General features: G+C 38.7%; 1 protein-coding gene across 2 annotated transcripts in view; it reads left to right on the top strand.

The window, feature by feature from the left end:
- Positions 1-13827, top strand: part of UXS1 (UDP-glucuronate decarboxylase 1) — a 52513-nt gene extending 38686 nt beyond the window's left edge. For both annotated transcript variants that reach the window (XM_056491520.1, XM_056491527.1), the window contains 6 exons: positions 4187-4306; positions 6684-6727; positions 7805-7865; positions 9266-9323; positions 11596-11699; positions 12992-13827. In XM_056491520.1, the coding sequence (XP_056347495.1) occupies positions 4187-4306; positions 6684-6727; positions 7805-7865; positions 9266-9323; positions 11596-11699; positions 12992-13123 (519 nt within the window). In that variant the 3' untranslated portion in view covers positions 13124-13827. The remainder of the gene's footprint in view (positions 1-4186; positions 4307-6683; positions 6728-7804; positions 7866-9265; positions 9324-11595; positions 11700-12991) is intronic.
- Positions 13828-16147: the final 2320 nt, after the last annotated feature.

Below are 16147 nucleotides of genomic sequence, written 5' to 3'. Positions count from 1 at the left end.
TTGCCCCAAAGAGTAGGATTTGCAGTATTTCAGGCTAAAATATTTCCACAATCTCTCAGCTTCAATAAAAAGAAGAAATGGGTAAAGTTGTTTTGCAATTTTTGGTCATTTCTTACAAAGATTTCCATCGTAATGCACGTTGCTAGGTACCATAAATGTCTAACAGTGTTTCCAAAAAATGTGAAGTAAAACTAAACTTTTGCATTACACTTACAAACAGCCTGTTTGAATCAGAATGGTTTTTTAATCTGGTCAAAGTTGACTATTTGCTGTTGTCTGAGTTCCTCAGTAGTCCTGACCAAGGCATTTTTAGTGCATTATTTTCTGCTGGCAGTGTTGTTTTGTTTTATTTATTTTGACCCTGTGAATGAAACATTTCTTGACTTTATCACCTGAAAAAGTGGTGGGAGGGGAGTTTTCATATACAGTACTCCAGTGTGAATTTTGTGCTTTGTTCAGGACTTGCCATTCAGTTTTCTGTTCAACCTTAAAAAAATTGCATTTGGCATTGTGGAGCTACCTGGAAATCTAGGTATTAATGTTTGCTTCAATACTCTGGATTAATTTAAATACTGACTAGAATCTGATACTGCCTTCATGGCAGGGATTTGCATCATCTGCATAGGTGTGTTGTGAGTAAAAATACACAGCAATTTAAATGCTGTGCATATTAAGGGTGTTGTGTGAACTAGACTTCTTTTTTTTCTTATATTACTGACCTGTAAGGAAATTCTGCAGAGCTGAAGCAACACTTCAGATCACTAGGGAATGTTACAGGAAAACTTTTCTTCTTCCACTTTCTTAATCAATTTTTTTATAGCAGCTATGTGACTCTGAAAGCCTTGGTGGTAAAAAATGGGCTTTGTTGTGATGCAACTATCACATTAAGTGATAGTTTTGGAATTGCCTTAGAATAGCTGAAGTGTTGAACTATAAGAATAGTAACTGTAAAATTTCAACTGTGAAATTGTAGGTTGTGTTCAGGGACCTACGTTATATCCAAGGTATAGAGTCAGATGATTAAGGCTGTCCTTCCTAACTTGTTTAGGAGCTTTAGTGTTTATGAAATTCAGATCTCAGCATCACTGTCTTTGCAAAATAATGCTAAAAAGCTACTAATAGCAGAGTATTAATAGCACTTTTTTTATACAGTTGATGGCACATATAAATAAAATTCCTCAGGCCCAGCTTCATTATAGAGTATTGTAGCTTAAACACATCATAGATGAATCCAGTGTACACAGTGCTAGTAATTCTTCTGTGATTGCAATTCAGAGGTTTGGGAACAATTTTGAGAGTTAATGATCTGTGAAATACTTGAGAAATGATATAAATCAGTAAGAAAGTAACTAGGAATGCAGGCAACAATTTAAGTAATTTTAACTGAGACGTTGGTAAAGATTTGTATCAGGTCACAGTGATACCGCTGCTACTGTCTGAACTTCCCCAGCAGATTTTATAGTTCCAGTTGTCTGCTGGAGAGCAGAGATTTGTAGCTTTTCCTTTCCTGATCTTTTCTACAGGGAGGTCTAACTCATGCTTGCTGTTCAGGTAGAACCACAGACTTTGCAAAGAAGTAAGCACTGGTAATTAATAGGAGAAGCTTGCCTGATATCCTTGTGAATTACAGCCACAACATACCATGTTCAAATTGTTTTGGTTAAAATAAGCTTGGCATTTGAATTGTATTGATCTATTTCCTAAGACAGTCAACACAAGGAGATACCGGTTCTTAAAATCTGTTCTTAACTCCTTTAAATTAATCCTTGATACCCTTGATAGTTTCTGAACCTGGGATCTCTAAAACTAAATCACTGTCAGATGCTCACATGGACAGCTTTGTTTTGCAGACTGGATAATGCTACATTTTGACTGACAGCTATAGAATAATCTTGAGTAATTATTCAGAGAAGTATCTCAGTAAGCCATAACAATCTTTCCTGCTTCTTTACTTTCTTTTTATCTGTACAGGTACAGACTCTGTGAAGAAATTCATACTGATAAATAATTAAGTGAACTGAAGTGTTTTGCTAGTCCACAATCCTATGATCTTGCTCTCAGGCTGTTTCTTTGGAGTGCTCAAGGAATTTTCTTTCTGATCAATCTGCTGTGCGAAGGCATTGTCTTAAACTGTGAGGACAGAAGGCAGTTGATTGCATTTTATCCCATCATTAGGGACAAATCTTGAGCTCTCTTACATTTAGCCATATACTTGTTATTAATGGCAGTATGTGGAAAGCCCCCGTGAAATACAACCCCTTCCTGATGGAGTCAGTGGCCTTCTTAAGATAAAGTGCTGTTCAGAACAAAGAAAGGAGCAGCTCTGTAAGAGTATGTCTTTGCAAATGCAGTTAATGCATTTTGGAAATAGTTCTGTCATGTGCTGCTGTAATGTGTAACATTTGAAATATTATACTGATGTACTTTTTTTATCTAACAAGAAATAGAGTACGTTCCCAGCTGATGCATTTTGCATGGAAAGGGACTTCTCTTTCCAGAGTCTCTTTCAGCAGGAAGGGCACAGTTGATGTTGTGAAGGGTGGTTTTGGCTTTGTTGTGGATACAAGCTTGTTGGACAAAGACTGTGTATCTTTTCCTGTGGCACAATAGTTAACTCCCTTGTTACTGTTAGTTTACATTTATTTGCCCTTGCAAACAAGTTTTGATCATGAATTGAATGTTGTTTGACTTTCTCCATACTGGGAGATGTTTGGCTTTACCTGTACTAATTGGCGTTTCTGATTTCTCAACACCAAGTAATAGCTGATGTATTGAATGTCCCTTTTGCCTGTCTCTCACCTGTAAAAAGCTAGTTCTACTGCTTTCACAAAATATCTTTGAGGATTCATTTGTTTATGAATCACTTGGAGACCTAAGAGAGAAGGTCACATTTTCCTGCAAGTGTCTCTAGTACATGTAGCTACATTTATTTCCAAGAAAAATATGTTTCCAGGTCTCTTCTGAGTGAGCTGCAGCTTTCAGCCACAGATCTACTGACAATACGCTTCCACATACACCCTCTTCCAAGACAAGAGCAAGCATTGGTCTAAGCCTTACTAAAATACATGAAAAATACAAGATGTTCTGTGTATCTTCTGAAGGAATGGTTATGGAAGAAATGTTTGCAACTCCAGAGCACTGTGGTTGTGACTTCATTTGAATCAGAGCACACAATGTTTACTTCAGACAAATTTTTTCCTGTGACTGTTACAAAGATGTCTTTTTCTGGGAGGTGGGAGGACCATGTCATATGAGGAGGCCTGCACTGATGTTGATACCTTCTTCCTTACCTTGTGACTGTCACTCTCAGGTGGTAGCATCTGTCTGTTTGCAGCATACCATGCTGCTCTGAAGTCAGCAGTATCCTGTTTAACCTCACAAGGTCCAAACATCCCTCTTGCAGGCTTTATCATAAACTGTAGCTTGTCCAAAGGAATGTGTCAATCTAAAATAACTTGAGAGAGACTACTTCAGTCTACAGTCTCTAACTGTTAAAGTACTTTGTCCAGAAAGATTCCAATTTCACATATTAGTTGCACTTCGCTTTGAAGATTTGCAAAATATTCTGTAGAAAGGACTTCTGGAAATTATAAATATGTTTCTTGGAAAAAAACTGTGCCATTGAAGAGTTTGATTGTAATGCATGCATTTACACAGCCTAATAAGAAGGGCACTAGAATACACTGTGACTATGGTTACAAAGCCACTTTATGGCTTTTGTAAAAGATACTTCTCTGACATATTCAGTTTTTCTAAAGTATGGACTTTCGTAACCTATGGAAATGCTGCCTTGGTACTATATCCAGTTATTGTGAGAGTTCATTTATGTGCAGAAAAAGTAGCTAAATCCCAGGTGAAGTAAGTTGTTATTGGAAAGTATTACAGAAAAAAATCTTGAAGTTCTTAATGGAAGAAAATGCATGTGCTAAAATCAGGAGCTGCTCTAGCACTGATTTAGATTTGCATTACACATACTGAGAACTAGTATAAATTACCTTACTAAATGCACTGCATTTTTCAGAAGGGCTGAGGAGGCATTAAGTGTTTCGTTATTAGAAAATAATGCATGTTAAAGCTGAAAGAGGGATTCTTAAAAAGCTTTTTTGACAGGGATGAGTTTACACTTTTAAGGAGAAAGACACTTTTATTAAGGAAGTAACAATTTTTTTTTTTTTTTTGACTACAGGAAGGAGTTGAAGTGAGGGTTGCCAGAATATTCAATACCTTTGGTCCTCGAATGCATATGAATGATGGAAGAGTTGTCAGTAATTTTATCCTACAAGCTCTCCAGGGAGAACCACTAACAGTAAGTGATGGCCTTGTGATATGAAGAACTGTTCATCCTGTCTTGTTGCAAATGAGGATAGATATTAGAAAATACTGATATTCCCCTCCTCCAAAATGTAATGTTCCCATATATACCAAACTCAAATATATGGAATGACGTGTCTGAAGATATGCTCTGTCGATGGGGTCCATCTTTTTTTCCCAGGAAGAAACAAGACTACCAGTTGCAATCTGTAGAAGCATTTCAGCATTCTTGCTATTTGTGATATAAAGAAAATCCAGAGTTCCATCAGGAATATCTCTAAGAAGAAGCAGATGATCCAAAGAAAAAAAAAAGGATGAAAGTTTTGTAGTAACTCCCACAACTGTAATTATTGCAGAGAAAAATACGAAACTGGACAGAGCATTGAAGAGTTTAAGCCAGGGAGTAAGTCATTGAAGCTTGGTGTCTTGTGATAGATCTCATCTAACTTTAATCTTTTTTATTGACAGTAGTACTGCAATCTTTTATAAGAACAGAGTAAGAACACTGACTGGAAGTTCTGTGAAGCCTTATGAGTTACAAAGCAGTTACCTTGTTTTAAATTATACAGTCCCTGGAATATTTCAGATCATCAATAAGAGAAGTCTGGAGTCCATGTTCTTCTGTGGAAGGGGACACTGGAAGCTTTTATTTTATTTTTATAATTGCTGTGCTGTCCAAACTTTAGCAAGAATGTAATTGTAACAAGGGTTAAAATAGAATGTTCTACCCAACATCACTGTTCTGTAGGAAAAAACTGTTGGATGTTGAAAATTACTGGATCGGAGAATAGAAGTAAGGGGAGAGTTCTTTAGCTGACTAGGTCAAATAAAATTATCAGCAATAACCAGGGGCTGAGATCTAAAAAAAAAAAAAAAACAAATTACTCATATCATCACAGAATTTGACTGATAGGAATACCAAGTTTGTTGATCCCTTTAGAAATGCTATGTACTTGGTCTCTCAGTTCAGAGTACTTGTTCAAATGGAGTAAATAATCTCTTGAGAGAACAGTGTCACTGAGTTGTAGAAATTGTGGCCTATGCAAGCATGATTTATTAAGAGAAATTGGAAGATATAAACTATATTGTATTTTCCAGCCATTGCCTGTATGTGGGAAAGATGGGTGACTTTGCAAAAATCATGTACAGATACTTAGTTCTGTAAAACTTATCCCACACGCTAAAAGTAAAGCTAAATGCAGGAAGCTCTACATAAATGCATAAATCTGCTTCCTGTTTGTTTGGGAGTCCATCAGGCTGGTGCATTCCTCTCTGAATCAGATTTTGGGTAAACTCTTAGACCCCTGATCTTACCCAGTGTGTACTGAAATGTGAATTCTTTTGGTCTCTGAATCAGCCTTGGAGAGCACAAGGCTTACCAAGTAACAGATGGCCTATGTACCATTGTACTGCCCTTTCTGTCCTCGAGGAAAACAAGCATGCTTTCTCTTCTGTCCTTCCAAAAGCCTTTCTGTTGCAGCAGATTGATGGTAAAATGTGTGTGTCCCCAGTTAAACTGAAATGTTTTCACCACGAAAATGTGCTTACTAATAGCTTTCAGAATGCAAGTATTCATGTTCTAGAGACCTTAATACTGTACTTGGTTAAACTGTGAAAAAAATAATGGTATCAAATATCATTCTGTACACTTCAAATATACATTAATGTCTCTTTGAACTTCACCAACTTGCTCCAAAGTACCAGTATGTAATCTGAGGAGACTTCTTTTCTTCCCATCTAAGGTTTTGATGCAAATCTGTACAGGTGACTTTATGAGTTGTCATCTAGACATTACTCTGGTTGCCATTTCCATATATAGTAATATTTAGAACCACATGACCTTTGATTTTTATTTTTTTTTGTCTTGATTGCTTTAAACACAGTGCTGTTTATTGACAATTTTTTTAGAGACCACTAACATTTAGTGGCCTCTTTGAAGCTGGCTGTTGTTAATGAGCAATTCAAAACTGCTTTACAAAACCACATCTTAGTAGTCTGAAGTTTACTTTAAATATTTTGCAGTCTCTTCTGGCTGAGTGTAGGCTGCACCTTCTTTCAGTGTTCCAGGAGAGGACAAAGCATCACTCTGTCCTACACCCCGAGAAGGTTTCCTTCATGCAGAGTCCTGATTAACAAAATGCCTAGGGATATGTTTACTGGAGACAGATCCAAAGAGGAAGACAACCTTCAGTGAACTGATACTTTGCCAAAGGCTCTGCAAGCACATTTTTTTCCATTCCTGAAAATTAACACTGAGCTTGTGTCTCAAGTGTTTCTCCTTGAGTCATTTTTCTAGAATGGTAGAGAAAAGATAATTGGGCTAGAGAGGTCTTCTGTATTTATTAACTTTCCTATTTTTTATATGGTTTTAGGTCTATGGATCAGGAACTCAGACAAGAGCTTTCCAGTATGTCAGGTAAGCCTTATTTGTTCTGGCTGATAATTTACTTCATGATTTGGGTAGCCTGGTCTGCTTTTGTATTCATGTGCATTTGCTTTACTTTTTAAAATAATTTTTTAATACAAGCACTCAAAAAAGTATGCACCCATTGAAATCTGATTTCAACATTTCTCAGCTGCCTGATCTGCTTTACTGGAGCTCTTAGGAGCCAGCTTTATTTTCAGAAGGGAGACATGAAAGTTTTTCAAAATATCAAGGAGGAAAACATTAATTGGTTTAAAAGTTTGTGAGATACTATCATGCTCTTCCCTTTCAGAGACAGCAAGCTTTTAGTGCTGAGCAGTTTCTCACTCTTTGCATTTTAATGCAATGCTGCCACCTTGTGTCCTTGGGATTGCTGTGGTTGGTGCGCTGTGCACAAAAAAAAAAAAAAAAAAAAAAAAAAAAAAAAAAAAAAAAAAAAAAAAAGAGAGCTTAAAAAACCCAGCCCATATTGGACTTCTGGGTTGTTTTAAGCATTCTTTGCTTGGAAATGTTCTTTTCCTCTGCTGAAAATACTATTAGCAGTAATAAATGTTCAAGAAACCCCATCAGGTCAAAGTACCCATTCCTTTCCTGATTGTAAGTAATAATGAAAAGAATGTGGATTTCTACGTCTAGGACCCAGGTGCTACATCTGTGAGTACAACTTTGGGTTATATTGCTAGGGGAAAGTAATACCAAAAAGTAATACCAAAGTACTGGTTTTTAACAAAATAGGTCTAGGAATTTTTGAAAGTGAGAAGACAATTCAAACAACAGGCTGCAAAGCAGGTGGTAGTGCCTCTGTATTGCAACTTGCTGTATTCTGTTTGAAATGCATTGGAAATCAGCCTCCAGATATGTTTGGATACTGGAGAGAAGAGGAAGTATTAATCATTTTTTTGTACAAACACTCAAGAGAACATGCATCCATATAAATCTGATCTCAGCATTCCTCAGCTGTCTGATCTGCTTTACTGGAGCTCATAGGAGTGAGCTCTCTTTTTAGACCAAGAATATTATTTATAGAGAAGTGGAAATTGCCCCAATCTGTTCTTCCCTCTTTTACAGTGATCTTGTGAATGGGTTGGTGGCATTGATGAACAGCAATGTCAGCAGTCCTGTCAACTTGGTGAGTATGAGTGCTCCACCCTCCTGAGTTACAGTGCACTGGTCAACACCACCTCTGTTTTCCTCCTTGTCACTGATACTGATTTCTAGAAAAAATAAATGGAACAAAAAGAGGTCTTTCCATTATGAAGAATGTATTCTCCCATGTACTCACTTTATAAATAAGAAGACCAAGCCCCTAGATATTGAGATCTTACAGTTCTCAGAACAGGATACGTTTGCTGGAGTTTTTCATTTGTTCTAGCAAGATGTACGTAATTAGAATACGAAGGAAAAAAAATGTGTGGGGGACACATGCAAAGTGCACATGCAAAGAAAATGATTGAAGACTTTTTTTAGTGAAAAAAGCACTGAAGGAATACTTAACTCTAAATAATTTCATACTACCCTGGATTCAAGGAAAATGTGATAATATCTTATGCTATTGTTCTCTAATATTGTTTAAAATGCTTGGAACTTAACTTGTCTAGGAGACTTTTGTTGTGTCCTGTTTGCTGTCACCTTATTCTTAGTAGTGGATTTAAGATGTGTATCCCAAGTCATTTCTTGTGTATGCCAGCTTTTGCCAAATCAAATACTCTGCAGGGCAGTTGTTCACTAGATTTTCTTTTTCTCCTGTGGCCATGAATTAATTTATGTGTTTCTATCCAAATGCTGATGTTTTTAAATCTTATAACATGCTTTGTCTTCAAAAAACTCGGTATTTAAATCTCTATATATCTTAAATGCTCTGCTTGAGTCAAACAAGATGTGGTAAAGAATAGTTTTGAAACAAGGAAAGCTAGGGATGAAGGGAATTGAGTCTGATGAAGGTGAGCTAATGCTAGCAGAAAGTTGTTGATCAGGAAATTATGTGTAAGTTGGTTAAAAATGAGGAAAGGGAATATTGTATAAGAAAATAAGTAGCCCTTATATATTGATATGTAAGCTGTAGTAGATTCAGAAGCAATTATTTGCAGCTAAATGAGTCTGGGTTCTTAACTTTGAATGAACCAAGAACTTGGCATACTTCTCCATGAAACCCTCAACTGGGCACAGTCCCTGAATCCAGATTTCCAAATGACATGGCTGTCTGGGCTGTTGAGTGACAGAGGCCTTTACTGTGATTGCCAGCTCTTTGCAGACTAACTTTTTTTGTGGGGAGGGGGGGACAGGGGGAGGAGAGGCAGGGAACAACACCTATCTATATACACTGAATTATCAACATGAACATAATGGAGAAAAAATTTTCTAATGAGTAAGGAGCTTATCAAAGTTGCTGCTTTTTTTTCCAACAAAATAGAATAAAGCTTAAAGTTTAGCTTTTTCAGAGTTTAACATGCCCCTGTTGGAACCATCTTGTGTCTAGCATGTTGTGAGGTGTTTAAATGTTACTGAAATAAGCATCTCTTATGTTTGTAGGGAAACCCAGAAGAGCACACTATCCTAGAGTTTGCCCAGTTAATTAAAAAACTTGTTGGTGAGTACGATTAGTAATTCTTTGTAAAGTTTATGAAGTACTTGTTGTGATTAGATAATTATTACTTGATTAAGTGTGTGTAATATGTGGATAATTTAATTAGTCTTTGGATTTCTTAATAATTTTATCAAAGGCATTTAATCATATCATTAAATATTAGTAAGATAATCCATATCCTCTCAATTGTCTGTAACTATTGCATGAAGACTAGAATGAATAATACATTTTCTGTGTATCTGTGCAGTCTATACCCATTAATTTTTATAATGTTTAGGCAGTGTTTTAGGTTTGCTTTGGCACAAGGACAATACATAAATTAAATTTAAAATACATGAATGAAAATCCTGCATAATATCTCAGCTGCAATAGGGATACTTCAGGAAGGTGATTCTTCACAGTTGTGCAGGCCACAGTTGTGTGGTCCTTCCACCTACATTGAAAACCTCATGGTGTGGCAACAGTCTTTCTCTATTCTTTTCACTGTTTCTAACAGTGATTCTTGAGAGGATTGACAGCATCTGGGAAGAAAACACTGTGGCTTCCTCTTCATTCTTGCCCTTGACACCTGTAGCGAATCAGAGCTCTCAAGAATGGAAGGAAATGATTGTGCTGGTCTTCTAGTGTGGCTCCCTAATGAGATGCCATTAGCCAAGGGCTTTTAGTCTGTACCTTCCAGAAGTGCTTCTGACATACCTAAGAAGATGAGTTCCAACATACAACACAAAATCTGATGCATGTGTTGTTTCTAATAAAAGACTGTTCCCTCTGGAAAACTTCTGTGAATCCACAGATCAGGGAAGGAAATGGAAAAATCACAGCACCAAACCCATCAGACCCATAGATGTCACCTCTGTTTATGCACAAAAAACTTGATGTGTTCCAGTCCACTCAGGGAGGCGGTTTAGTTCTAAAATGGCATGTAAACTATTTGCTAGATTTGGTTAGAAGAATTGGCCTCTTTCCATCTGTTGTTTTGAGGGAAGGCAAGTGCTTGGTTACTTAAATTAGACCAGAGATTATGGGCAAAGAGAAACTGATGCCCTTTTGTAATGCCAAAGTGTTAACAATCATGGAAGGGTTGAGGATGATGGAAAGGAGCTCTGGAGGGAGGAGTTGATTCAGCCCTTCAGCTCAGGCAGGGCAGCCTACAGCCAGCAGTGGCCCAGGACCATGTCCAGATGGCTTTTAAGTATCTCCAAGGCTAGAGACTCCACATCCTCCTTGGGCCATCTGTGCTTCAGTTTGTGCCCACTGTCTCTGATCCTGTCACTGGGCACCACTAGCTTCCTCTTCTTAATCCCCCCATCTGATACTTATACACATGGATGAAATTCCCCATAGCCTTTTCTTCTCCATACTGAAGGGTCCCAGGTCTTTCAGCCTCTCTTCGTATTTCAGTCCCTTCATCATCACCATGGCCCCTTTGTTGCACTTGCACTATATGTTCCTGTCTCTCTTGTACTGGGGAGCCTAGAACTGGACCCAGTTCTCCATATGGATCTCATCAATGCTGATTAGTGGGAAAGCTGATCTCCCTTGTCCTGCTGGCAGCAGTTCTGCAGCCCAGGATGTGATTTGCCTTCTTTGTGGCAGGCACACATGATGGGTTCATGTTCAGCTTGGTGTCCACCAGGACCCTCAATCCTTTCCTGGCAAGTTGTATTCCAGCTGGTTGGCCCCCAGCCTGGACTTCTCCCAGTTCAGGACTTTTAACCTGTTGAATTTAATGAGATTCCTGTGAGCTCTTTCTCCAGCCTCCTTTCTTGAGGTCTGTATGGCAGCATCATTCTCTGGTGTATCAGCAATTCAGTATTGATCCAGTGTTGACCCTTGGGGTATAGCACGAGTTACCAGTCTCTTATTGATCACCACCCTCTGTCCCTGGCCATGCAGTTTTCAGTCCTCCTCACTGCTCATCCAGCACTCAGTGAGGGTGTTATGAGAGAGAGTGTCAAAAGCATCACTGAAGTCAAAGCAGGTGATATCCACTGCTCTGCCCTTGTCATTTCCTCATGGGAGGACTAAGCATTACTTACTTTTTGTGAATCAGTGCTGGAATCTTTGTGAAATCCTTTGTGAACCCATGTTGCTGTGGGGCAGGTGGATCACCCAGCTGTTGCATGCAGTGCACCTGTGACTGTGCAAAGCGTTTCAGTGGCTGAATTATGAAGCAGAGAGCTGCAGAAAGACCTGCTGCTCCGGTTGATAGAAAAGATGTAAATGCAAAGCACAGTGAATTGCAGATGATAAATCACAGTGTCTTGTTTAATAGGCAGTGGGAGTGAAATCCAGTTTCTCTCAGAAGCACAGGATGATCCTCAGAAACGAAAACCTGACATCAAGAAAGCCAAGTTACTGCTTGGCTGGGAACCCGTGGTATGTACAAATGAATTACTGTTGCTGTGTGGTAAAACAGCAGGAGGCAGAGGGGGCTGAGGGAGTGCCACATGGTAACAATACATTTCCCACACTGGAATATCTGCCTAACACCATCTCCAGAACACTGTTAACATTTTAACTTTTCACTTGCATATTAAGAGATATTTACCTTTCTGTAAGACTGGTGAATCATTTGAAGTATATGGTACATAGCTACTTAGTTACCAAGCCCATAGCTAATGGGTTTGCTGGTGTTGCTGCAATCCTTCTGCCTGTTGCTGGCAATAGGAATTGGTTTGCTTGGAGAGGTAAGATCTGCCTAATTCTGAGAAGAAGCGTGACTCCCCCTTCTAACTTGCACAGTGGTTTGTAGCCTTTTTTAAATTTGCAGACAAAAATCTTTCCAGGAAACGTGTCAACCCTACCTAGTAAATGTAAGCTTAATAATAGAAAAAGATCCAGGCACTCCTGAAAGGACTCACAAAGGCACCTGATATTGATAGACCATATCGGACAGCACAGGGGTGGTAGCAAATTGTTTCAAAGACAGAAGGTTTAACTTTTGTATTTCTGGCCTTCTGTGTTTGCACAGGCAGTAACAAAACTTGCTCTGAAGTACAGAGCAGTAGTACTTCAGTAGTAGCTACTGAAGTACAGCCCCAGTACAGAGCTGGTACAACAAGACAAGCAGTTTCTGTGCTGCTGTTTTTATCTTCCTGTATTGGCGATGGTGTCAGCAAGCATGTCTGAGCATATGGCTCCTGAGAAAACAACTCCTCTGTTACTCCTGTCTCCGTATTCTGTGCCTGTATTTAAACACTACAATTTGTAGGATTACAATTATTTGTATAGGATTTAAGAATATCACATGAGATACTGGATGCCAGCTTTATACCATGCTGCGAAAAAGGATCTTTAATCCTTACAAACAGAAGGGGCTTAAATGCTGGGTGTTTGTCTCTTTCAATGCATTAGGAATTAAAACTAGAATTATGAATGTCTGTTTTGATACTAAACAGACCCATCATAACCATGTGGGAGATTTAAATTTGTTGGCTTTTTCAACTTATGTCAGAGAATACATGTACTGCTTTTTAGCTCAGCTGCTAAAAGCTAAGCTGATCAGCAGTGAGGAGATGTAACCAGCATGTGGTGCTGTTAATACTTAGATTGGCTAAGAGTGAGACTCCCTGGCTCCCTTGTAATAGCTGTTTTATAAAATATACTGTTGTGAAATGAGCTGATGTGAACATAGAGTGATACGATTCTCTCCTCACTTTTGGGAACAGGTCCCGTTGGAAGAAGGTTTGAATAAAGCAATTCATTACTTCCGTAAAGAGCTTGAGTATCAGGCAAACAATCAGTATATTCCCAAACCAAAACCTGCAAGGATGAAAAAAGGAAGAACAAGACATAACTGAAGGCTGTTAGTTGGACAGGAAATTCCCTGCTTGACATTTGACGGATGTAATTTTTTTTAAATTTTTTTTAATTTTTTTTTTTTTCAAGAGAGACTTTAAAACAGGTATCATGAAGAACGAACTGGAATTTCATTCTGAAGCTTGCTTTAAAGAAGTGGATGTGCCTAAAATAACATAAATATTCCCTTTCCCTGCGAATCTTGCCTTGCACTTTTTAAATCTGTCTTTTTATGTAAAATAGAGTAGAAGCATCTTTTAGTATCTTCAGGTTTTATATCTTGATGTGAGATCATTTTGTTGTGACTGTCCTTGACAGTTTTATTTACTGGTTTCTTTGTGAAGCTGATGATAAACACAAACGGGATGGAAAATGCCAATTTATTTATAAAATGGGTACTATAAAATATGAGATGTTCTACTATGCATAAGAAAATAACTAGTGGTATTGTCAGGTGAGACACACTGACATCTGCATATAGAAGAGTTTAAAAGAATTCTGTATGAGAGCTTTATGTATTCTTTAAAGGAGAGATTTTTTCGAAGTTTAGTTTTAGTTGTACACATGAATTTGAGATATTTTCATTGATTACCATGGATAAGGATATTTTGAATCACTACTGTGTTGTGCGTACTCTGGGAATAAAGTTAATGTATTATTGGTTACAGTGGTTGAATATGCTATTTTAATAAAATACTGAAACTTCTGTTTACTAGTTTCAAGGTTTCACTGTGGGCATTTCTCTGGATTTAAACATCTGTGGATTTATTATGTATTAATTATAAAGTAACAGTCTGTAAATAATCCACTCGACATTAGTAACTTTGGTCTTGCATTGCTTGTCTTTTAACAGATGTATAGTAAGGGCTGGAGGATGTCTGTTGAAATAGAACCATTCTGATTTATTCCAATTCAGGTAGTTGATAGTGATGCAGGAGTGTAATATTTTCTTTAAACCGTGGAGCCTAACTTCAGCCTTCCTGAGGAAATACAGAGGAAGTGTTTCTGTTTTAAGCAGTTACTAAATTGCCAGTAAATGCTTTCAACTTTAGTAACTATGCCTGTCATCGTAGGAAAAGAAAAAACAAACAAAAATAACCAAACAAAAAAACTTAAATTCCCCTTATTTTTAATAATTCCCCTTGTTTTTAAAGGGTATTTAAAAGGTATTTTGGCTTAGTGCCACTCAAAATTGAAAATCCTACATCTCATCAAGCAAAGTGACTTGACTTTATCTCATTAAAGCTTGATGTTTTTATTAGCTTTTGAGTATCTTTAGGTTGATGATAAATTGGGAGTTACCAGCAGCAGTGATGTTATGCCCAGCCCTGGGAAGACTCTGAGAGCAGTGTGGCATTTAGGCCCCTTTGTCTGAGCTGTCTGCCAGAGCCTCACAGTGCTTGCATGGTCCCCTCCAGTTCCCAGTGACTCCAGCAGTGGTGGGGTTGCTGCATTCATTGCTGTGCCCTGCCTGGAGTGGGGCTGCTGGGATCCTTTTAAGATTAATGGGCTTTTCCTTGCTCACAAGTGCACGTTTTCTCACATTGGAAATCTGCCATACAGCTGAAATGGGGAGCCAGAGTGCATTTTCCTGTCTGGATTCAGAGGTGGAATTTACATATTATGCATTACCTCCATCTTTTCACAGCTAAGCAGCTTGAGATCTGCTTTTTTTGTATGAAGCCTTTTTCTAGGTCCTTAATCTGGGCATTTATTCCATACTAAATTGCCTGAAAAGTACACCGTGGTGTGCTGCTCCAAATGTGCCTGTAACCTGTCATTACTGAAACACTGACAAAGCACAGCCTCTCCCTGTACTCGAAGGCACAGCTGGACATGTGTGAAAGTAGTGCCCACTTCTTCAATTGTTCTTTGGAGAGAGGTGTTAATCAGCTCCCAGCTTGGTGGTGTTAACCCTTAAAACCCTTAGGCGGGAGATCATATTTGGGGTGTGATGCTCTTTCTCCTAAGGTTTCATTCCTTGTGCAAATTGTGCCATTGAATGCCAAAGTCTATGAAGAGATGGGACTCAGGTGCAGCCCTGGTCCAACATTCAGTGCAGCCACAGAGGGTAAATGGGAGCTCTGGCTACCAGCTGTTACTTCTAGGGCTGTTCCAGTACAAAGGATGTGAATTTGTACAGGCACAAGCATGCTACTACAGACCAGCACAAAATGTGTATGTTCAAAAGAAGTAATCCCTTGGGAAGTCTGAACCTTTGGGTACAAGAGAGAAGGATTTAAAAGCTCTTTAGGTTACTTCACAGCCTGACTTCCTTCATAAAAAGAACAAATTGAAGAGAGGGCAAGTGGCTGGTACCAGTACAACCCATCTCTGAGTGTGTGTGTGATGCCTCCCACTGGGTCCGAACGACAAGACTGTGGATTTGCTACTTTCCTCCTACTGTTTCTAGTTCTTGTTTCAGAGATTTTGTGATTCAGCTCCCATATTCTTTTTTAATAGTGTCTTCTGGAAACAGGAGCTGAGGCAGCTGTTGCCCTTAGGTTTTGAAGCCAGTGAATGGCCGTGGAGCTGATTTGAAAGGCATGAATCATTTTCAAAGTCTGCTGGTGCTTGAGACTGAAAGTCTGGGGTACTTTGAAGTAGTTTGGTCTGAACTGAGTCTTCAAGAAGGCAGATGGAGGTTTGCATGTTGGTGCTCTGCTCCCATCTGGGGTTAGACATCACAGCAGGAGAAAGAGGCATCAAGTGTGTTGGGAACCACAGGTAAGAAAGAGCTGCTGCCTCTCTCCAGAAGAGTCTCTTTTGATGGAGGATAGTAGAATACAGCACTGAAAGCTTGGAAATACAGGATTTTGAAAATGAAGCTGAGAGATGCCCTCAGGACTTTTTTTTCTGCTAGAAAATTTGAGAATTGGAATTTTCTGCTTTCATCTGGTCAGGCAGACAAGGTAAAACTGACATGACCAAACTTGAGGTGCCTGTTTACTCACAGTGATCTGTACAAACGGGCAGCTCGGTGCTGGGTGCAGGTCCTCACTCTCTGTGGGAAATACACACTGCAG

Source organism: Oenanthe melanoleuca, chromosome 1 (assembly GCF_029582105.1).
Source record: "Oenanthe melanoleuca isolate GR-GAL-2019-014 chromosome 1, OMel1.0, whole genome shotgun sequence".
Lineage (NCBI taxonomy): Eukaryota > Metazoa > Chordata > Aves > Passeriformes > Muscicapidae > Oenanthe > Oenanthe melanoleuca.
Note: the sequence above shows the minus strand (reverse complement) of the source record. Positions and strands in the feature narration are given on the sequence as shown.